Source organism: Telmatherina bonti (genome assembly GCF_933228915.1).
Source record: "Telmatherina bonti genome assembly, chromosome: 1".
In the NCBI taxonomy this organism is placed as follows: domain Eukaryota; kingdom Metazoa; phylum Chordata; class Actinopteri; order Atheriniformes; family Telmatherinidae; genus Telmatherina; species Telmatherina bonti.
Genome location: NC_136619.1, coordinates 34,124,810 through 34,149,819, shown reverse-complemented (window position 1 = coordinate 34,149,819; position 25,010 = coordinate 34,124,810). Strand labels below are relative to the sequence as shown.

At 37.7% G+C, this 25,010-nt stretch overlaps 2 protein-coding genes across 2 annotated transcripts; one reads left to right on the top strand and one right to left on the bottom strand.

Moving 5' to 3' along the window:
• Positions 1-551: 551 nt before the first annotated feature.
• On the top strand, positions 552-16,448 carry coro2ba (coronin, actin binding protein, 2Ba). The gene is made up of 12 exons (XM_079243630.1): positions 552-644; positions 4,131-4,331; positions 9,950-10,066; positions 10,754-10,903; positions 11,112-11,276; positions 12,324-12,440; positions 12,535-12,639; positions 13,509-13,605; positions 13,991-14,103; positions 14,590-14,680; positions 14,946-15,085; positions 16,051-16,448. Exons 2-12 carry the CDS (start codon positions 4,131-4,133, stop codon positions 16,183-16,185), a joined length of 1,431 nt encoding a protein of 476 aa, XP_079099756.1. The 5' UTR covers positions 552-644; the 3' UTR covers positions 16,186-16,448.
• A 1,486-nt stretch (positions 16,449-17,934) lies between these two features.
• anp32a (acidic (leucine-rich) nuclear phosphoprotein 32 family, member A) lies at positions 17,935-24,782 on the bottom strand. The gene is made up of 7 exons (XM_079240470.1): positions 24,276-24,782; positions 21,675-21,824; positions 21,466-21,588; positions 21,165-21,363; positions 20,944-21,053; positions 20,770-20,824; positions 17,935-19,545 (listed from the first exon to the last, which is right to left on the bottom strand). The coding sequence occupies exons 1-7, from the start codon at positions 24,327-24,329 to the stop codon at positions 19,478-19,480; spliced, it is 759 nt and encodes a 252-aa protein (XP_079096596.1). The 5' UTR covers positions 24,330-24,782; the 3' UTR covers positions 17,935-19,477.
• Positions 24,783-25,010: the final 228 nt, after the last annotated feature.

Genomic DNA, 25,010 nt, shown 5'->3' with positions numbered 1-25,010 from the left:
ACTTATTTTGTAGTGTTGAAAATGTTTTCCACTCGCCTTTCCCACAGCTGCAGCTGCCAATGAGGTTCATGCAGACATCCACCTGGAGTGTACCTGCCTTTATGTAAATATAAAATAAGCAGGTTTGCTCTCAGTGCAAGCAAAGCATTAGACTGTAGAGTTATAGTTCAGAGATTTGCAGAGAGAGAAGAATGTGAGGTCTGAAAAACTATGAGTGGTCCTGGGTATCAGCCAGGAAAGGCCTTGTGATGCCAAACAAGCAGTGGGTGGGAGAGGAAAGAGGATGAATGGCTACTACTCCAATACTTCTGCTCTGCTTGAGCTGGAGATCGAACTGCAAAAGAGATGCAGAGAGCTGACTGAGTGGCAGGATGAGAGAGAGGGGTAAGAGGAGGAGGAGGTGGGGGGTGATGGCCCTGCAGCTATCAGTTCTAGTAGGAGGAGAAGAGGGTGGGAAGAGTGAGTTTAAAGGGGAGGAGGGAGAAAAACATGAGAGAGAAGGAGGCAGAGCAGACACAGACCGCCTGCTTACATTCGAAAGGGAAGGAAGAGAAGAGATCCTGGCAGCTCATTTAGAAAGGAGGGTGGATGTTTGTAGTTTGAAGAGGCTGCAGGGATTCTGTCAGTGTAAGGACGCCGGTAAGGTAAGGTGACAGTTTCAGAAGTAACATCTACTAGATCTTATAGGAATCCAACTTTGCATAAAAGTCCTGTGGTGAAAATATTCTAAAGCAGAAACTGCCTGCTAAGTTAGGAAGGCCTCAGACTGTCCAATAAGAGAGGGGCTCATGCTCACAACCCACAAGTCTTATGATGAGTTGGATGCAAACTCATCTCTTCTTTGGGTGTTTGTGTACGTGCATGCCTTTGCTCATGATCTCTGTGTGTGTGCTGTTGTGCTGCAAACCCTCGTGAGATAGGAAAGACACGCTCAGACAGAAATGCTCTCTGTGCCAGAAAGCAGTGACCAATGAATGAGCATCCTTGTAAAGAGAGCTCAAAGCAGGCGAGTTTCCTCTGTCCGTCTCCTCTAACTGTCCCTGAGGCCACTTTCTGCTGCTCTTCTGTTCTTCATTAATTCTATAACAAGCTGACATTATGCTGCTCATACAAACAAGGCTTCAGAGAAGGTCATGCACTGCTTACTGGATATATCATCATCTGGATATTATACTTGCTGTTCGGCGCTTTTTACAATTGTGATGCAGTGTTTATGCTGGGTATTGCCAGACTTTACTCAAATAATGTGTGTCATTTATTCTTTTATTTTTTGGATACCTTATTTAAACAATATCTTCTTTTGTTTGTCTGTTTTGTTTGTTTGTGTGAAACTGACAGCAATGCGGGCTTGTAAGCCGGCAGCTGCACAATCAGAATACACCTGGGAGGGATTTCTACAAGAGCAAAGGATGATGGGATGATAAGAGCACAGGATGATGAGAAAACCGGGTTTCTTTATATATATATATATATATATATATATATATATATATATATATATATATATATATATATATATATATATATATATATATATATATATATATATATATATATATATATATGATGATGAGAAAACCGGGTTTCTTTATATATATATATATATATATATATATATATATATATATATATATAGATAGATATATAGATATATATATAGATATATATGTGTGTGTATATATATATATATATATATATATATATATATATATATATATATATATATATATATATATATATATATATATATATATGTATATATATATATATATATATATATGTATATATATATATATATATATATATATATATATATATATATATATATATATATATATATATATATATATATAGATATATATATATATAGATAGATATATAGATATATATATAGATATATATGTGTGTGTATATATATATATATATATATATATATATATATATATATAGATATATATATATATATATATATATATATATATATATATATATATATATATAGATATATATATAGATATATATATAGATATATATGTGTGTGTGTATATATATATATATATATATATATATATATATATATATATATATAGATATAGATATATAGATATATATATATATATATATATATATATATATATATATATATATATAGATATAGATATAGATATATATATATATATATAGATATATATAGATATATCTATATATATATATATATATATATATATATACACATATATATCTATATATGTATAAAGAAACATAGAAATATATACATATAAAATCAATATATTTACTTATATATACATTATTGCATGCTGGTTGTTTAACCAGTTTTTAAAGAGCCTAGAGCATATCCCAGCAGGTCGTGATCGTATCGTCATCCTACATGCTTTTTTTGTAAAGTATTCATGTCATGATTTTATGAAAACTTCAGGTACTGTGATAATTAAATATTCTGTTTTTATTCTTTACAAATATTCAGGTGTTCACTGGAAAGTGGTGTAACAGGGGAATAGACAGAGACATATGACATGCAGCAAAGAAGCAGATATTGCAAAGGCTTGCTGCCATTGACCTTTGACCTCCACAAAGTAAAGCTAAACATGTTTAAGAAAGAAATGAAAAAATACCATTTGAAACCAGTTAAGTACAGCAAGAAGAACTTGTGCAAACTCATACAATGCACATGTTTTTTGACAAGATTAAAATGAAGACAAAGCCTAAGTTTTGTCTTGATATGTGATTTTGAATAGTTTATTTAGTTGTTCCACAAAAAAAACTAATACTTTTATCATTAAAGGATCATTAAATGTAGAATACAAGAGTTAAATTTTTATGAACATTTTCATTATCAGAATAATCGCAATCTATAAGTTGCAGTGAGAACAATGAGATCAGTCAGTCTCGTGTAGACAGTTGATGCCATCACTCTAGTCTGATTTGAGACAGGGAAACACAACAAGGGTATGGTCAGAGGATGTTTCTATTTGCATGTGAAGGCCACTCCCACCGCCTCCCGTCCTTATCTGTAGAACAATGCTGAATAGAGGATAGCCTGATGTCACTGCTACCACTGATCTGACAAGAGTCATAAATCCTCTCCCCACAGTTCCTGTCGTGTACCAATATAGTCTCCATCATTAGTTTCACTGAAAATATGCTCATAAACACATCCTGTTCCAGAGAATTGCTCAAAAAGTGGTTGCATTCATTGCCAAGACATTCCCACAGCTTCTGTCCTTTTGGGGCAGAGGTCATTAGACATCCACGTCCTGCGGCTGTAGGCAGCTAATACCAAAAATCAAGAGCTCCACATGAGCATTCCTGTGGCGAAGTAACCAACAAAGAAAGAAGCATCCTGAGTCAAGCAAAACCCTCTTCTCTTTTGTTGCGTATGGTAGCTACAAACAATGGATGCTTTTCTTTTCTGCAAGATCCAATACAATGACATGCATTTAGGAATTTTGCAATCTGTTGTGTTTGTCAAAATCTTTTTTTTTTTTTTTTTTTTTGTGATTAGCGTGTTTGGAGGCGGTGTCTGTATTACTGCTTTTCCTGCCTGACACATTAAACACAGCCTCTAAGGCAATGTGAAAATTTTGTTTTCACCCTTCAAAAGTCTCACACCCATCACCAGTTTGGATGATTTCCCACTACAGCATGTGTGACTGTTATCATGTCTGCACAGATGGGACAACCCACCCTGTGACGGCGGGTACAGAGGATGTGAATGAAACATTAGATCTCACTGATTCTTTCTTTATAATCATTATAATAAGAATACAGAGTATATTAACTGATGATACTTGGAGAAAGACAGTTTATTAGCACACATTGTTACAAGTAATTATTTCAGTGATCATACCAGCAGATGACAAGCTTTGCTCTAACTCAGCAGCATTACACAGTTATTAACACTTAAATTTTTTTAATTGACAATTTTACCAAGAAACCAACTTCTAAAATCCAATGCTTAGCATTTTTCCTCTGATATATGTCCTTAAGTGTTTTGGAAAAAAGCCAGGGAATTAAGTAAATATCTGTGGCATTAGCTGTTATTTTTCATGGTCTGTCAAACAACTTGTACATACCAAGTATTTATCTTTGATGTGTTGTCTCTCCCTCAGATGTCATGGCGTCCGACCTACCGAAGCTCCAAGTTTCGAAATGTTTATGGCAAAGTAGCCAACAGGGAGAACTGCTACGACGGCATCCCCATCACTAAGAACGTCCATGACAACCACTTCTGTGCCGTCAACTCCAAGTTCCTCGCGGTCGTCACAGAAAGCGCTGGAGGGGGCTCCTTCATTGTTCTACCTGTATCCCAGGTAACTGAGATCACTGTTTTGTCATGACACATGTTGCAGATTGCTGCGGATGTTTGCTTATATTTCAACTTTATTGTTTTTCTGTTATATTTCGTAAATATGTTCTGTTTCCTTCGATTAAGCACATTTTTAAATTATATATTAACAAGTCATGATTCTATTTTTTTTATACTAAATTATATTTTTGTGCCTCTTTTGGATCATCAGTAGAACAAAGTATAATTCTAGGGAAAGTAAGTCTGAAATTTATGTTGACCAGCCTTTATTGGCTGTGTGTGTGTGGCCTCTTGAAGAGACACTATGCCAAGGTGCTTGAAAAGCCCTTTGCTGCCAAGCAGGGTGGAGAGAAGCTGTTATCTGGCAGATTTCTCAGCAGTTTGCTGTCTGAAGCAGCTTCAGCTGCATTTCACTTTACATCATCCAAAGCTTGGGTGCACAGTCCGAGAAAGCACTTGTAACTGTGTTTGTGCATGCATGCTTTGTGCCATTTAAATGTCTTTTTTAGCTTTAAAATCAGACAATAATGTTCTCAGATCAATAAACTGTGTTGCCGTCTGTTATCATTATGCTGCAAGTAAATATTTCCAAATATTATCAAGCAACTGCTTCAATTACTGAGGAGGCTTTCATCCTTTAATGCAGTTGGAGATGTTTGTTGGGCTGGGAGTTTGGTTACAGCACGCAAATCTGAAGGAACCAAGACATAAGACAGTTGACTTGTCTTGTCTGAGTCTCGTCCTCATGACAGATAACATGCTTTCCATGTCGCTGTTTCTGAGATCCATTTGGCTTGGAGCTGTTGAGTTTAAAGTGGCTCTATACATAATAATGTGAAAATCACACCTACTGGCATTATGTTGATTTATTCAAGGTTGTTTGATCAGATAAAAGTAAAAAGCCATATTATGTGGTACTATGAAGAAAAAGAGATGATTCATACTAATGCATGTAAAGTGAGGGTATGTATTTTTTTTAGGTTCAGTTTTAAAGAGGATGGTCTTCATGACTCAGACTTAATATGAAGAAAATTGGATTTTGGTAGATTTTTGCTCTTTAATCATTAAAAGGGTGATTATGGGAGGGTCAAAGTATCTTTATTTGTTATTTCAAGAAACAAAGCAATCTGACTAAAATTATTAATAAGTTGAATTCAACCACATTAACTTTAATCCTATTTAAAGACTCATAACCTCCTAAGACTACTGTATTGATCTGGTCTTCTCAACATATTGCACTTCCTTGCATTTCCTTGAGTTTCTGCTGAGCTGACAAGTTCAGAAATCACATTTTATCATCTTTAACAGGAGAGCAAAAAGAAGCTGCTGGTTGCAACTTTCACTGGTCGACACAGCAAATCAGTAAATCTCACATTAAGACAGACATTTCAACATTTGTTTTATAGAGCCCAATGTTACATTTCATAGCACCAGTATTATGAGGAAATTATGACTTCAAGGAGTGTTGTCACCCATTTTATGATGCTGAAAATTAAAAGGTTTTTCAGTTATGAATTCTTCTGAAATAAGGTTTATATATTTAAATTGTTTTTATGGCTATGGTTTATTCATAGTCCATTTACTTAATGAAAAATGAGGATTGTATTGGCTGTGGAATAAAAGGCAGATTATGCAAAGTAAACCGAGCAGTAAAAAGTGAAGTCTATATTGAGCTTAGCAAAGGAAATCCCTTTGAACAGATACATGATTATGTAAAAGGAAAAGTTTCAACTTGAGACATTAACATTTTGAGGCATTTTGAGGTATTAAAAGACAGCAATAAAGAAAATCTAAATTCTTTTGTCATGAGTTTCAAGTTTAAAATAAGCTCCTGCCTCTCTAGCTGGTAAACAAACACAACTGAGCTGGGTTTGGCTAATGTTGTGGTAAAAGCCTGTCTGACATATTATGATGACAGGTGGCGAGACAGCCATATGTTCACACGCAGACAAAACCACAGGCGAGTGGATGAACTACCGCTGGCGCCACCTGGCACACTGACTGGCTCAGAAGATGAAACACAAGGTTGCCAAAAATCTCTTCCCATCCTCGAAACAAAGGGAAACAGCCCAGTGGGTGTGGTACTTTTACATCAGCGCTCCAACTGCTACTGCTATTACTGTCGTTGCTATTACTGTCGTTGCTATAACCAGCTGTTAATGTGGTGCAGACTGGTTGACTTGTAAAGTGTGAGAATTACATCTACTGTTTTCTTAATATGACTGCAAGTGAATACTTGATTTGATTCAACTAAACATTTGTTGACATTCTTTTTAACATTTACAGCCATTGGTGGTGCCAGAAATTATATTATTTGGGTGGTCTTGCTGAGGCCATTATTCTAGTAAGAGTGGCACAAAAATGTTTGTCTATTGTTTTTTCCTAAGTGGCCATTAGCTTTTGGTCATAATTGTTTATTTTTGTGGTCAATCTTATTTAAGTAAAGATGCTTACCATAGAGGTAAACCATGTTTATGTGACTGATCTAATGAGTCAAAAACTGTTTCTAAACCCGTTTTTAATGCTTCATCTGATTGTTTCTTTGCTTAAAAACTTTATATGCAGATTTGTTGTTATTGTTCTATTAAAGAGTGTTAAGAATGACAGGCATTCAGTGATAAAAGTGAGCATAGAAATTACTTTAAGCACAGTTGTAAATGTATGGATTGTGGCCAAAATTCTTCCAGATATAAACATGTTTTAATACGTGAGTGGATCCAGTGACTCCAGGCGTAGCAACAACAGCACTTTCGGTAACAACTTCAAACTGTCTCATTTTATGTGTCTTTTGTGGTATTATTTATCCTAAATGGTGTTATAGCAGTTACCAAACGAAGCTGGTACTGGAAATTTAAAACCTTTTGGGGTTGTTTGTCCATTTAGAGACACTATAGTAAAAATGGTGCCACTGATACGGCAACTTCTATGTATGTGGACCCATGGCAAGTAGATGTGAAAAGCTCATAACTAGAAAAGTGATTACATAAACTGAAAAAACACAAGGTTTTATTATGTATTATTTTTATTATTCTTGATACACACTGTACTCTCAGGTGAATGATTGATAGAATAAGAGTTTCAAGATTCAACTCCAGTTACATGAGTAGACCTCTAAGAGAGTTTACTATTGGTCGAGAATGGTGGCTAGAAAGGTAGAGTCAAGGGGTGACCATGGGTGGGAGTGGAGCCTATTCAGCTACCATCATACATTAGGCATGATGCACCCTGAACACTGTTTGTCTGTCCATCGCTGGCACAGAACATTGTATGCTATGTAATTACATAATGAACATTTAGGTACTCGTTACTGTGATGTAGAATGACTTCCTGTGTATTTTTTGTTTGGCTATAGAGCTAGTATAGAACAGAAATGTCCAACACAGAGAGGACAGAGTTCATAGTCATGAAAGAGGACATCATTTTGTTATAGTACTGGAAATCTCTCACTCTGAGGTTACTGTAAACAAGGTCATACTGTCCAGTGAAAAGCACAGCGCAGTGATTCGGTTACAGCGACTTGACTGAGTGTTGCAAGCAGAGGAGATGTGCATAAAACAGCATTAGCTGCAAGATTTACGTATTAATGTAAGATCAGTCACAACCGTATGACGGTTTGTCAATTCAGCTTCATAAGCATGAATCAGCATGTGAAATATTTAATGTATTTAGGTGTGGCAGGCCATGTGGAAGGCTGTTTAGCTGAACATAAACGTCCTGTATAATATATAGTTTTATTCAACATACAGAAAGACTAATGTTTAACAGCATCTGGTCTTTAAAGAAAAAACTGGCAATCATGGCAGCACAGAAAAGACAATATAAGCTGTTCACTTCCTGTTTTGTCTTTCTGATAATATTTCACAGTAGAGAGCGATGAACCATATTGTATTTGCTTGCTGTCAGAAGTGACTGTGGGAGACTGGAACCACAAAGCAGCAAGTGGTGATACATGGTAGTAAAGATTTATTGGAAATTACAGATCAATAAAAGTTGGTTGCAATCAGGTTGCAGTGCCTGTGTGTATTGGAAATGTTCACTGTATGTGCGTCACTGGGAACGTTCATCTGTGCAACAGCCTCAGGAAATAATGTAGTCTTGTTTTGTTTTCCTGTCAGATAATATGCTGGTTGGTGATGGACAGTTTACAATTACTTTTTTTCATTCATTTCCATTAAATTCTTCTGAATTAATTACGATTCTCATTATGAATTTGATTTCCTCAAACTACCTCCCTGACCTTGTGAACTCTGTAGTTCCCAACAGATATTATTTCTCTGTGCAGGTAATTAGTTTCACCTAAATTAAGAGTCCCTTGGAGGCACGGTCATTAACAGTCAGTAATGTTTTGAGGCCACATTTAAAACCTGCCAGTCACTGTAACATTTATGAAAAGAAAAAGTTGACTCTGTCATCAGAGCCCACGGTTTTTGTTTGTTTTGGGGTTTTTTGTTTGTTTGTTTTTATATTTACCACTGAAGTCTAAAAGGATGACGTTCATTCTTGTTATTAAAACGTAAATATGAGGTTCCATGTAAATGAGGAGAAAACCAGTTGTTTAGCAAAGTTTATGGACAATTTTAACAGATTCCATTAAATCTCATTTTGTTGACTCTGTGGCCTGTTGTAATGAAATAATGAAGAATATCTGAGTTAATTGAATGGCTGTCTTGCTGAGTCACTTTGTCCCCCACCACCATCATTTTTTTTCCTTTTTGCTCTTCTCTCAAATTGCCTGAATTGATATTCTACTTGACAGATGTCATGTTTTGACAGAAAGCAACTTCAATTGTGGTTTTGGCTTTTGTCCATGGGGCTTGTTAGATAAACCTTCACTGTTTTGGCTCTGTGGTACTTTGACACTTAAACATTTTTCTTTTGGCAGCTGAAAGTCAGTTTGCTTACTTCATGTTGATTTATCCAAATCTTATTTATTATTTATGTACATTGCTGCATAAGGGGTACAAACTGAGGCTTAGATTTACCGTCTGAAAGCTGCTTTAATTAATTTATCCTTGGCAAGGCCTTCTGACTCTATCTTAGCGTTTTGTCTTCTGCAGCTATAAAATTACTTTAATACTGATGTTTATTTTTCTTTTTAGTGGTTGATGTTTGCCCTCTTCAATAAATAATACATTGTCAAAAGTAAAGTGTGATTCAGGGTTCACAAAGGACAGAGCATGCATTATGTGGTATAACCTGATGCAGCTGAATAAATCTCAGAGGAAATAGAAAAGAGGTCAGTGGACTGAAGAGGCATCAAACATTGTTGACGTCATGGCTGACTCTGAGAGCTGCCTGTCATCCGTTACTATGAGCCACTGCCCCTCTGTGGACCCGCTACGTTATTGCAGTAATGTGCTTCAGACATCCCAGCACAATAACCAGGTGTGTTATTGTTCAGGGTGTATCAAGCCATCTCACTGAGTCATTTCAAGCAAAGAACAGATTTCATTATTGTTGGTCCTTGGGCATGAATATAAATTATTCAATATTATTTTGTGCAATATATTCTATTTTTCTCTTTCTGTTGGAAGATGTTTCCATTTCTTTCACCTCCATATTGTACATTTTATATCACAGAGAGTGAACGTACACTCATGCATTCATCTGACTATTTTTCAGTCTGGCCGTCTTGACTCTCATCAACCGAAAGTGTGCGGTCACCAAGGCAATGTGCTGGATATCAAGTGGAACCCCTTCTTTGAAAACATCGTAGCCTCCTGCTCTGAAGACACCTCTGTGAGTGACCCATGACCTTTTTACGCCTGTAATCTATAGCTTGATGACTTTGAAGAAAGTGTGTGTAACAGACATTGTTAGACACTGAGGATGACAGCCAGTGGCCCTGATGGAGGATATATTGCTACTTTAAAATGATCACAGGGTCACTGGATACGCGCTTGTGATTGGATTTCTGCTTGCAGCGGCTCTATTTACAGCAGTAATGAGGCGGGGCCATAAAATGGCAAATTACAGATGTGTAATATCTTCTGCAAAAGACTTGGACATTAGATGTAGTATCAAATCAAAGTCACTGGTTCTCTTTATTCTCTTGATGCATTGCTTGTGCAAAGTCCGACTGGACATATTTTCCAAGACATGCACATGTTGCATTACTCTACTAAGCTCAGTAAAGCCATGATGGCAGTGTGTTTGTCTGTTTAGTACTTTCACTTGTTGAAGGATAATCTCATCTGGTCTAACACAGAGCCTCTAGCCATAGCTGTAATCCATTCTAATCCTAATGTAATGGGTTACATTGATAGCTTGTGCTATTTTAGATCGGATGGATCTCCAGTTGTCTGGTCATCATAATGGTTTTAGAAAAAAAACAAGCAGTGACTCCTGACAAAATGACAACAGTTCATTAGTTACACAGAATGCCAACCTGTTTTCATTGACATATAGTGGCTCTGAATGTGACAGGTCCGAGTATGGGAGATCCCGGAAGGAGGTTTGAGACGCAACATGACGGAGGCGGTGCTAGAACTCTACGGTCACAGCAGACGTGTGGGTCTGATTGAGTGGCACCCCACCAGCAGTGGCATCCTCTTCAGTGCCGGCTACGACTATAAGGTACCTCATCAATCAGACATGAGTTACCACTGGAAATGCAACACCAGTATGATTTAACTTACGTTAAACTGCTTAACTACAGTACTGTGGGATTAATCAGTCAGTTCTCTCCAGAAAACTGCTCACAAGCTAACAGATAATCACATCATTGATGAAACCTCAGCCACTAAATATATTTTCTGTTCCACAATCTTTCCTGACATGTCAGATCCTGATCTGGAACCTAGAGATTGGAGAACCAGTAAAAATGATCGACTGCCACACTGACGTCATCCTCAGCATGTCCTTTAACACAGACGGCAGCCTGCTGGCCACCAGCTGCAAAGACAAGAAGCTACGTGTCATTGAGCCACGATCTGGGAGAGTCCTTCAGGTTAGGAAGAGGGGGTAGACATTTTGTCGGACTGTGAATATCATAACACCAACTGACAGGGTTTCATGCTTAAAGGCTCATCGTTTACAGTATGATATGCCAGCTACTTATCATATTAACAGTTTTAAAACCAAGGAATCAAACACGACATATCCTGGATCTCTATACATACTCTGTATTTTGGACTATTTTATCATTTTATGGTTTTAAGGCATTTGAAATAACCATTTTTATTTTATATAACTGATGCTTCAATTAAAGAAACGGGATGAAAACTCCAACTTGGAGCTGAACAGGACAAATTTCTGACAAGCAGATTGAAACATTAGCATCTTAACTCAGCAATTGCATGATGTAGAATACACACTGTTAAAATTTTGGCCTATGAGTCCCAAATATCAATAAAATGATAGTAGCTGCTTTCATTTTTCTGGTAAATAAGTTTTTGAATACAATTTTTTTATTTTTACATTTTCTTGCTGACATGAAGTTTTGCCTTTATCGTCTAAATTTTTTACTTTGGGGATGCAATTGGATGATTAACATTAAGTGAATTCTCACATCTTACACTAGTAACCTAAAACTCATGCAGCATTTTCACAATCCGACTCCAAACTGCAGGAACCTTTTGTTCAAATGATACTAACTTTTCTTTTCCAACCTTATGTCTCCACTGGGGCTATCAAATGAAGCAAAGAGACGTAACATTAAAAAAGAATAAATGAATCCTTCTAATTAGACCCATGTGCTTTCCACCTGCAGCCTCAAGTGGAGCTAATCAAGGCAGTAAGGAGAAAATGGAGTATTAATGAAAACGTTCAGTGCCTGAAAATATAGATTTATGTCCATTTACAGCGCTGCTTTTTTATTTTGTTCATTCTGTGATCTAAAATTCTTCCGTTTGATTGTTTAGTTTCACTATCTCTTTTTTACTCTCTATTTACTCCTCAAATAATGTACAGAATAAATACATTTAACAATGAGTATAGGTTTCTCTTGCATATCTTGCAGTAAAGCCTCACTTTAATATTGTTGCTGCTTCACCAGCAAGCCAGCTGCAAGAACCACCGTGTAAACCGAGTGGTTTTCCTGGGCAACATGAAGCGACTGCTCACCACAGGGGTTTCTCGCTGGAACACCCGGCAGATCGCTCTCTGGGATCAGGTTAGACAACACATCCATATGGCTGGAGCCCATAATGCCACAGCGGGGTGGAGCAAGTCGTTGGTTAATTCCCTGTATGTGTTGCTGTTCCCAGGAGGATTTGTCCATGCCAATCGTGGAGGAGGACATAGATGGCCTGTCAGGACTGCTTTTTCCTTTTTTTGATGCTGACACACACATGCTGTACCTGGCAGGCAAGGTCAGAACTGCTGCTCCTTTTCTGCATCGCATATTGTGTGATGCAGAAAGGAACACTAATATCCCAAACACAACACAAAGGAACTTAAATATCACATTCAATGGTAATTGAATTAGATGGAGATTTAGGGATGGAGATGGAAATAGAGGAGATAGAGATAGAGTTATAGATATAGATATAGATATAGATATAGATATAGATATAGATGTAGATATAGATATAGATAGAGTTAGAAATTCTGATACAGATGAGATAGAGACTGAGATGGAAATACAGATAGAGATAGAGATAGAGTTATAGATATAGATATAGATATAGATATAGATGTAGATGTAGATGTATATATAGATATAGATAGAGTTAGAAATTCTGATACAGATGAGATAGAGACTGAGATGGAAATACAGATAGAGATAGAGTTATAGATATAGATATAGATATAGATATAGATGTAGATGTATATATAGATATAGATAGAGTTAGAAATTCTGATACAGATGAGATAGAGACTGAGATGGAAATACAGATAGAGATAGAGATAGAGATAGAGATAGAGATAGAGATATAGCAACAAATACAGATACAGGTACAGATGGAATTGGAGATAGAGATAGCGATGGAAATGTAATACTGATAGAGTTAGAGTGCAGATAGAAGCAGAGATTTTGTAGTTTGGGTTTTATTTATTACATTTTAAGCTTGGTATAAAGAACAGATAATCTTATAAATCTGAAATGAATGTCATGTACTACATTTTTGGGTAAAGAATAAAAAAATAGAAAAACAAGAAACTTTGTGTTTACTGAAAGTAGAGAAAATTATGCCTCACACATTGACAGTGTAAAGGCTGGAATCTGACGTGTTTGCAGGGTGACGGAAATATCCGCTACTTTGAGATTACTACAGAGAAGCCATACATCCAGTACCTAATGGAGTACCGCTCCCCTGCCCCACAGAAAGGACTTGGTAAGTCAAGAATCGATCAACAACGTGTTTTTTTTTTCTGCCAGAGCAAAAAGAGAAATTGTATTACCAGGTTTTTTGGAGGGAGGAGCTGAATCTGCTCAGCTTCTGTGCTGGTTTACAGGAGGTGTTGCATGTCTTAAAGGATCAAATGTATGTAAAGAAAAATAAGCAAAAGTGGGTAAAACATTGCCTTGAAGGAGTAAAATGAGTGCTGAACAGTTGTGCATGTGTGTGTGTTTGTGTGTGTGTGTGTGTGTGTGTGTGTGTGTGTGTGTGTGTGTGTGTGTGTGTGTGTGTGTGTGTGTGTGTGTATACTTTAGGATTCACTGAGTTGATTTAATGTTAAGATGATTGTGTCACCGCATGCTTCTGTTCCCATCCACAGGGGTGATGCCAAAGCACGGGCTGGATGTGGCAGCCTGCGAAGTGTATCGCTTTTACAAACTTGTCACCCTGAAGGGCATGATTGAACCTATTTCCATGATTGTGCCCAGAAGAGTGAGTGGGACTGATTTTGCTCTGTTCTCTCATTATCAATCATTTGTGCAGGCTATTACCTTTACTCAGTTCCAATAAGTTAAAAGGCTTTTAAACATTTGACTTTAATTAACATCCCCCTTTTTTATTTTTAACACTTTGACATAAAATATTCTGGCATGTGATGAACTGAAATGTGAAGCTTATAATAAGGGTTTAAATCAATAAAGCATTTGTATTACATTCCAATATAAAAATGTTTTGTTTGTTTTTATTTATTGTTTTAATGTTAGAACAGGACAAAAGTAGGTTTCCACATTTGTTTATAGAAATCTTTGAAGAATAAAATTATGAATGAGAGTGCAACTCATTTCAGATATGTAGAGAAGTTGCAGCTTTTTTTTGTGCCTTTTTATATAAGCTTATGTTGCCAGGCGATGAAATCCATAAGGAATACAGATACTGAAAACAAATATGATTAAAATTTCTAAAAATGTGTGTTTACAGTCAGACACATACCAGGAGGACATCTACCCGATGACGGCAGGAACTGAACCTGCCCTGTCAGCCAGCGAGTGGTTGAGTGGGATTGATAGAGGTAAACAACTCACTAAACACCCACAATATATGAACAAGTTCAACTTTATGCAAATATATTTACACCCAGGATGTGACATTGTCATGGTCCAATAAAAATCGATTGATGTGTTCAAAGATAAGGACTGCACGTCTGTCACAAGTACAATGTATCAGATCACAGCTAATAAAAGACTCCCCATGTTGATCTGTGTCGGTCTCTCTGCGCTTTGTGTTGATTTTTCACATGCACAGCAAAAACTGTTTGTGTTGTATGTTTTAAATAGACCCAGTCTTGATGTCCTTGAAGGAGGGTTACCACCGACCTAACCAGTTAGTGTTCAAGGCCCCTGTGAAGGAGAAGAAGAGTGTAGTAGTCAACGGGATTGACCTGCTGGAGAACGTCCCACCCAGGACAGAGAATGAGGTCTGTGAGTCAGTGTGTCCACATATGTTCATAAGCCAAGCCTTTTAACCGCCTGTTGACACTATGAACACCCTGATTTGCTTGATGATGGTGGTATAGGCTTATGCAACAACACCCACATAAACACCAGCACAAAAAGTTTCCCAGTTTAACATGAGATTCTCAGTGTTATCCACCTGAGATGGAAATGGTTTGATGGCATGACTGACACATAGATGCACCGCTGTCTGATTTTCAAATAGTATCTAAAGATCTATTCATCTTTTAACATACCGGTATATATAAAATATAAAAAGGTTTTTTTGCATGTCCCTAGACTAAGTTACCAATAAACTCACAGAGGAGGAGCTAAATAAAAGTTGGAACCAAAAAATCTGAGAAATTCTGGTTGATTCATGCATTCACTGTGAACAGGAGAAATCATCTAAATGAATGTGCATCAGATGGAGAGTATATCTTGTGTTAATTATTAAAGTAGCTGAACATGTAGATGGTTTATATTCTTGTCACTTTAACAGTAAAGCAATGCAATGTTCTGATGTGACAGGACTCAACCAGGGTACTAAATCTGATTGTACTTTTAACTAGCAGGTTGGTGTCTTCAAACAGTTCAGAAAAAGATTATCTGTCCTGTTTTAGACATGCAACCTTCAGTGTGACTTTTTCCCTCATAGTTGTAATCGGAGGTGTATAATCCAGGTGCCATGAAGTAAAAGTCCTGCAATGTTTTTGGATCTACCTGTGCATTTAGAACAGGTGTTTTCACTGACAGGCTCTTCTACCTTGCAGTGGAGCTGAGCCACTAAAACCCAGCTGGTTAAGTGACTGGTAAACAGCTGCCAGAAAGGATTTTTACTTTCTGAACCAGTAATATCCATCTCTAGTGGTGATAAAAAAAAGTTTGCTTTTCTGTGGAAGCATTGTTTTATGCAAACTTTCGCTTGTCTTTTGTCTTTTCTTTGTAGCTCCTGCGGATGTTCTTCCGGCAGCAGGATGAGCTGCGGCGGCTGAAAGAGGAGCTGACCACCAAGGATGTGCGAATACGCCAACTGGAGCTGGAGCTCAACAACCTGAAGAACGTTAACCCCAACAATGTTTGACCTCTAAGCCTCCTGGACTGGCAAAGCTGCTTCCTTTGCCCCCAATTCTGACCTCTGACAGGCTTCTGAGCCTTCCCGCCATGCTTTTTTGATATAAATCACATTGTATCATAACTTCATTCCTGCTGCCCTGCATAGTGTAGACATGATAACATCCTAACTGATGCAGTTACTAGAATATCGTCATAGTGATGCATATAAATAACTTAGGCAGTTCAGGGATTTCCAGTTTAAAATGAGATTGATGATTAGGCAGTCAAGAGATCCAGTCCATTTTAATATTTTCTGTTTTGTATTCATGAATATTTCTGATTTACTGCATTCTTAAGTGTTATGAGCCCATAATCCTGCACTTTGGTATTTATGCTGGTTCAGTTCTCCATGTGGCAAAACCTGGATCACCCAGCGAAAAAAAACCCTCATACATTTCCTCCAGAACTGATAAAAGCCACCTTCGAGTTCTCATTTTTACTTCACAGCAAACCTGGAGAATGCAAATATTATCTCTGACTCCTGCTTTTCTTCCCTAAGGCCTTAGACCCTGCTGCAGACCCACTTTGCAGCGAGCTGCAACATGATTTCAAAATGGCGGACGAGCAGAAGTTTTGTACCTCTCAGAAGAGACTTCTGCAGACATGGCTCCTGTTTTTCACAGAGCTGCTTATCCCATAACTGCCTCTCTTTCTCCTACAAATGTTGCCTGTAAATTGACACTGACACATACATAAAGCTCCCCAAATGCAATTTGCTTTTCCCCCAAGGAGCGTGAATTGTTACATTTAAGTTTGGTTTTTTTTTACTCTGTATTTTAAACAGTGGGAAATCAGCAGTGGAGACATGGAACCACAGATGGTGGATGTGTGTAATCTACTCAAACATAGTCTTAAGAGAAGCTTTGCTGGCGGTTTTTAGGGCTAATTTTGGGGGAGATGTATATTTGCTTGTATTTATTTGCCACCTTTTACCTTTTTTAGCTATGACTTGTACATTTGTTAATCCTGATGTTTTGTATGATGTGGCTGCACAAACAATGATTGTGATGCTTGATAGATTCTGTTGAATGTTTCTGGTTGAAAATGGTTTTAACATTTGTGTGGAATGGCACCTTAAACGGTATTAGTTTTTTGACTCCAACAACATAACTTCACATGAGTTATGCAGTTGTATTATTGCCTAAGCTTGACAGTATAAACTGTAATAATAACCTTCCTTTTTACCTTTAAACCAAGTATATCACTGGTTGAGATGTGTTTGCCTTTAGATGTGTAAATTTGCTTTAAAGACTCCAGGTCAGCTGCTTCTTCTCCACTTGTATCAACAAGAAACTTTGGTCAAATTGCAGTTTAAATGCCTCCATTTTCCTATAAAAAATTCTTCACATTTTAGCAATGATGGACCCAAAATTACACCTGAATGGTACTATTATGACTTCCAGATTTTTCAGCCCTGGTCAAATGTAATTTTTCCTTCTGATTTCCTTGTTTCTGTTTTTTGGAGCCCAAAATGGAGAGAAATAGGAAGAATCTGGTCCATGTGTGGAAAGAAAATGGTTTTTAAGTTAAAAGTAAGACAAGGACAGAAGGTCACAAGTCTTCCCTGATCACATCATAGCTGGAACGTAAAGGTTAAAGCTTCAGATAAAACAATCTGAAAAACATGTGAATTCTTTACATGGAAACAGGAAAAAGCAAAGCATTAGAGGTAAATGGATGTGTATTACAGAAAAATCTGAAGGCTGCAGAGAATGTGGATACTTAGAAGAAGAATCAGCAGTGAACCGGGAAGTTGCAGCCGGGCTTGTCGCGTCAGGGCGCCTCATGTAGGCAAGTAAACTGTTGACTAGAAATGACTGAAACTCTTTTAGCAACTGCGAAAAAGGCTGTTTGGATTTTATATTCTCTTCACAAACACATTTACCTGTAGTTTCATGGCTTAGTTTAGTCTTAATTTAGTCTTTACTGTATGTGTGTGATAAAAGGAAGGCTGGTATCACAATTTCATGAGCTTAACCTGGACTTTTTTCATTTTAACTTCTTGTAAAAGGACCACAGACTTCAGAAGTTTATGTAAAAAGGATTTATTGAAGTGAATGGGAGGGAAAAAGAAACTAGATTTGGCTGATGACAGTGGATTTAACAGAGTGAAAAAAAGGACTCATTGAGGTAGGCCAATTTGACCATTGCGCATACTTAGAGAAAATAAAAAAGTCCAAATAGCTGACTGTCAAGAGTTTACACGTTGAAACAATAAATTTTCAATGCACATTTGTTGAGGTTGTACCCTCCATTTATAGCGAGTACTTCTCTACACTACCAGCACTAATTCAACATCACCACCTGTGTGCACCAGAAAAGAAAATAGAAAAAAAAGCAGTAATGACCTCTGATGCTGAAAGTTTTCTCTTTATGGAAAGATTATGCATACAAAGTTCAAATTCAAGAAATTTCACACTGCGTATTTGAGATAAAGCAGCATACATATTTAATATCTTATTACAATTCATAGTTTCACCTAAGTTGTCTGTTCGATGTCTGCCGTCATCAAAGAGAATACAAAAAAATAGATTTGGTCATTATTTACAAGAACACGTAATTTCCGAACTATCAAAGCTGAGGGTTTGAGGAGGAGGAGCGGCTTTGACAAGGGCAGACATGTTTTTTTGCTAGGATTTAAAAATATGCCCTGTGAGGGGTCACACTGTGCATGTTCAGACAGGAAATTTCACGCTAGGACAGCAGAGTACTGGCATACTGGTGACACTACAAAGACATAAGTTAAGTTTAAAGAAAAAAAAAAAAAGAAAAGTACAATGATGCAAAACAATAAGTTTACGATGGGGAGAGGACAGCCATACATGAAATCCAGTAGTTGACTTTAAAATGTATTAGACATGCACTCTTTTTTTTTTTTCCATTTTGCTTTTGAGGGGAAGGTCATAAAATACATAAGTCATCAGAAACTGGTCTTACACAAATGGTGAGAAAACAAAAACATTTCTCAAAAAAGGTTTTATTTTGCTATTATTTCATATTACAAAACTGGTGTCCACAAAGCAGTTAAAAGTGGACCATATAGACTAGAACACGGGAGCATCAAAGGTACAGAAATCGAACTTTTAAATTTTTCTCCAGGTAACCTCGTCAAGCTGACTGGCCAATAACAAAAACCACTCCTACTGCAATATGAAACTGGGGAGGGGAGGGGGAGAGGGGGTAAAGATACATGGGTCTGTGGGGAAGTGACTGAGAGATACAAGTTTAAAACAGTTCACAACTTAGCTAACAGAGGATGCTCAGTCGTCTTCATCCTCCTCCCCTTCTTCATCCAGTTCCCTTTTTCTCTTCTGACCTCGTTCTTCCTCTGCAAAAGACTCACAGTTAGAAACACAAAGACGAAGTAGATGTCCCCCCCCCCCAACAATGACAACAACAGTAGCTGGAATGAGAGTTTACACATGACAGATAGGTTTAGATCTCTGTAGTTTTAGACTGAATGCTGTTTCTTATTCTCCTCTTCTTTGCCCTTATTTACTTCGTTTTAATAGTTTGATTCCCTCGCTTTCTTGTTTCTGTTAGACAACAAAAGGAGTAAAAATCACGACTAAAAAGCAGCTTATTAAGGCGACATGCTGAACTAGAAAAACTGACTTCTATAACGCAGCACTGAGATGATCTTCACAGATAACGGCTGTGCTTTGACTCAAGATGAATTTACAAATTAAACCGGAGAAAGTCAAGTCAGTGGCAGCAGCTCACAGTTGGTGTGCTGAATGAGCTGCTGCCAGTGACAACCTCACAGACAGAAAAATATGTCGGAAGAAAAGCAGGTCCTCACGTTGGCAGAGCCGCTCTTGCCACTCCGCACCAGGCAATAGCTCAGGTTTGGCAAAAAAAAAATAAGTTGCTAGATTTGGAACTAAATATAGTTCAAGCTACTCTAAGATTGTCCAGACTTACAGATTTTCCTCTGCACTTAGACAACAAACACTGGCACAACTTTGCAGCTTCATAATTCAACATCAAACTGTTTAGATCAATTGTTTCACTTTATGCCTCATTTTAAATGTATTGCTGCACATAGAAGATAAGCCAATCAACTGTCAAGCCATAAATCCCACAATATAATAAATAATATATGTTATAATTTCCCTTCAGGAAGGATTCCTTTATTACAGAAGGGACTAAATTACAATTACATGCATTTCAAAGCCAAACAAGGAGTGAAGGAGCTTTTAAAGTTAGATTAGTTACAAGATTTCTAGTCTAAAACCATTAAACTTTTTCACAACTGGATCCTTGTTTTGACTGGATTATACACAGCCTGTGTGTGTGTGTGTGTGTGTGTGCGTGTTCATACGCAGCATCATAACAATTCCTCCTCCTGGTTTTGTGCTTGTGCCATCATACGGCCGAAATAAAAACTAAAAGCTACAAAAGCTATGTGAAACTTTAAATATCTAATTAATTCTGAATCAAAGTGGATTTAACGTGGAGCATAAATGTCCGTCGATTTGCTTTCAACCAACAGTAACAAATGACATCCAGATGAGAGATCCAAGGTAAAGCTAGCCACTGTTTTACTGACCTTCATCATCCTCATCGTCAACTTCTCTGTCATTCAAGTCTTCCTCCTCTTCCTCCTTTATTAAAAGACAAAGCAGCGTCAGCATGATCATGTGATCACCTCAGAATAAACAATCCAAGACAACTGCAGAGGGGAAGTCTCTTTTTTTGTTTTTTGTTTTTTTTCTTCACCCACCTCCCCACTCAGGTCTTCCTCTTCCTCTTCTTCATTCTCCTCTTCATCTTCCTCTCCCTCTTCATCCTCCTCGTCTCCAGGTGGTGCATCCTCATCATACTCCTCCTCATCTGCAAGAAAACCGCTGGTGGTTAATTCTCCGTCAAAACTTTCCAAAACCAGCGACTCAAACTGAAGCTGAAAATGAGCCCATTTATCCACATGCAAGCAGGTAACCTTACCATCTTCATCTTCCTCATCATCATCCAAGCCCTCCGCATAGACTTCGCCGTCAGAATCTGGCGCCTCTTTGTCGTCTTTATCGTAGCCGTCCAGGTATGTGAGCTGCGGTAATAGCTTGAAGACGTTGTCTCTGTATTCGTTCAGGTTTGTCACTTCACAGTTAAACAGATCTAGGCTTTTCAGGGCCCCCAGTTCTTTCTGTCAGTAAAAAAAAAAAAAGTTTGATGAGCAGTTCAGACACCTGCTTTCTACGCAGTTCAAACATTAATCCATGTTTAAGTAGCTCAGGCTGTTACTTACCAGTGGTTCTATTGTGCTGAGGTCTTTTATCTTGTTGCCACTGAGGTTGAGATGTGTGAGGTTGGGGCACTTCTCTGCCAGGACTTCCAACCCACCTGAGATCCTGTTATCACTGAGTTCAAGCTGTTGATCAATCAAACATCAGATCAAAACATGCTAAACCTTAAACACTAAACATATGTAGTCATCTTATGAAGAAAACCACCCACCTTTTTGAGTTTCTTTAGCTTCGGCAAGTGGGCAACCGTCGTCAGACCAACATTGATTGTGCTTAGAAACTCCAGCTCCTCAAACTCATCTGTTAACCCCTCGATCTTGCCTTCGTTCGAACGACAGTTGTCTAGCACAAGTTCTTTGACCTGTAGAGCAATGCAATGTGTCCGGTCAGCACATGTCAAATATGAGGAATCACATTAGTGAAACGGTCAAACAGAGAAGGTCAGTATTTTAATCGTGCAGCTGAATGCAAAGTTAAAAAGAAATGTTTAAAAAATCTTGTGAAAGTATTGCTGCTGCTTTTTAATGTAGATTATATCTAATTATCTTCATAAAAGTTCTATTTTCTCCATAAAATGGGAGGGGTATGGTCGCAAAAATTTAGTGTTTTTATGTATTTTTCACTATTTGATACAGCTGACTGACAATTAAGAGCCTTTTTCAGAACATAATCTGCTTAAGGCTGTTGTTTTTGGTCGCTATTCCTCCCTAAATTTTTAGGTCATCAAAAGGATTTTTTTTCATAACATGAGCATAATTAGCAATTTCTTAGATTTCTTACAAGCTGCAGTTAAAAGCAATATTACCATTTATTTTGTTCATTTTACCAAAAAGAAAGTCTGAAATAGTAAAAACATTAACTGAAAATCCAACATTTTCCAGATTGGAGTTGGTCCTCACTGTATATGCTAGCACCTCTGACATAATTGAGAAAAAGATATACGCTAATTAAAAGTTATTTGTTTGTAAGCTTATTTCTTTTGACTAAACAAATTCATAACTTTGATTGTCCTCTTACCAAGTCACTTTGGTCCCTACAATTTACAGTAGAAATGTAATGTAGTTTGGTGCACTTTGCCAGCAAGTTGGCAGAAACATTCTGTTTTTATAGTATTTAAAGTTAAATCCTGGTCCATGCCAGCTAAATTTCCCAGTAACACCTAAGTGTCTCCATTTAAGTTTAATGTAAAATTTAACTGTAAATGCAGTATGTTTAATGATGTTACACTATATTTATTTAATCACATTCAACTTTAGCAAGGTGGAATCCCAGCATTTCTTCTAAGAGAAAGAAAGCAGAGATAAAGTATCATATTCTTGAAAAGCATTAGCTGGATGGATTCTTCGTTTGACAGTGACCACAGTGAGAGAAAACAGGGTCTATGTTGGCGCAGTGATATTTAAATCGTGTAAAATGCGGCCACAGGTGTGCTGTTATCGGATATTTCCACTCGGCCTTCAACATGACTCAGCCAATCAGCAGCGAGGACCAAACTGTAAAAACAATACTGTCCATCATCAGAACACGTCTCACCGCCGTAGATATCGCGATGCTTAGGCTCTCCTTCCATTACGTAAATATGACATTTACATTGTTTTTCGGTCTAAAAAAACACATAATCAAGATTTTATGTGGTTATTTCGATGTTAACCGTGCTTAACTGCAATAAGAGACGTGTGTGAGCGATTTTAGCGGCGCATACGCACCTTAGTCAAAACAAGTCGGCGCTAAACAGACCTACGAGTCGTGCACAGGGTCATTTGTGAGTAGGAGGGGCCGCTAAAGCCGATTAGATAGCTGCCAGGCAAACGTTTCATTGTTGCTTGTGCTAAACAGTTGCCGATTGGACTGATGGCGAGTGTATACTTCTTAAAAGAAGAAGGTATGATGAATTGTTCGTCGTTTGTGTCGAATGAACGGGCTTTTTCGGTGTATTTCGAAGTGCCTTTGTTTGTCAGTAAAATGGCGGCTTGTCCTAGTTCTGGAAAACTAGAGCAGCAACGCGGTTCGCCCATTTGTTTTCATTAGGACTGGATTCATCCAAACCAACCACGACAGAACAGACCCGATTAAAGGTCCGGACGAGCACCCGGCGGCTCATAGCGGCTCATCTCTGCGTGTTTTCGCCCAGCATGGTGGCCGCTCACGGTGCTTTATTTGGGCCATCTGTGCGCACTGTGGCTCCTGTTGGAGACTGCATGAGCTGCAGGCTCATCAGTTTGAGCTGCTCAATGTTTGAATGCACTTCCTGCAGAAATAAACCAGTTTACTGGTCCAGTTTGAGCAATAGGCGCGGGTTGCAGATGCAAAACGATAATTTGAGGGTATGATCTTTATGCATCATTGATAATTCGATGACTTTGAGTGTCCGCATCTCTAACCCGCCAAGTGCGCGGCGTAAAATGTTTAGGGGGATCAATTTGCCAGTCAAAGCCTACGGACACTACATTAGACACCGAGTGAATAACAATAAAAACGTAGCGTTTAAAAAGAAAAGGGATGAATTCGTGGATGAAAAGTTACAAATATGGCTTCTCATACCGCTTGCCTTGTTTATACAGCTGGCATAAAACAAGCCGTGCTGCATTCGCAAAACTGCACATCAAAATGTTGCAGCCACACAAAAGTTCAAGCAGCAGACCTGCAGCACCTGCCGACTGTAAACACGATCGCAGAGCAACAATGTGACCCGACGTCTCCATCATCTTTTTAACTTGGAAGAAACTTTGTATCCCCACGCCAAGGCATCACACGAAATATTCTCCATTAGCAGAGAGTGGAAACATCAGCGCGAGCTGTGAGGCCAACTTACATCTGACGGAGTGCGGTTCCGCAACTCTAGATGAATTCTTTTCTTCATGTCCATCCTGGATCAGCGCACCCGTGATACGATACACACTTTTAATAATTACTGCAAATGCAACTACCACCTCCAGAGCAGACTGCTGTTGTTCATTCAAACTTGATCCGCTCGGTGGGCGGGAGCACGTTTCAGGATTGTCGTCACCGCCAGCCAATGGCGCGAGTCAAATAAAGAGGGAACGGATTTACAGACACACGAGCCAATCAGGTGGCTCTTATAAAACTGGGTGGGGTTTTGTTGTGGAAGTTTGGTTGTTTTGTTAATTTAAGTTAACATGGAAATTGTTATATTGGAGTCTTTTTCATTGAATTTATGTATGAGTGTAAAAATGTCAACATTAAACCAACACTTGCAGTAAAACCTTGTGCTAAAGGATTGATTTAAAACACGTCTGGGGCTATATTTATACCCCACAGAAACACATGCACACAATAAGATTCATCCTATTTTTAAATACCACATGTTGCAACAAAAGGGTAATGAATAAATGGTAGCAAATAAAATAAAAACAAAATACTGGAAATTGGGATTAGGCACAGGTAAAATTAGTAATAACAAAATACTGTTATATTTAACAGAAGTAATCTTCCCATTATAAAATCCAGTATACCATAGTAAAATACATCAACTTCCTCTCTTGTTCTACATTTTAATAAATTCATTCAGACTTTAAAGGAAATAATG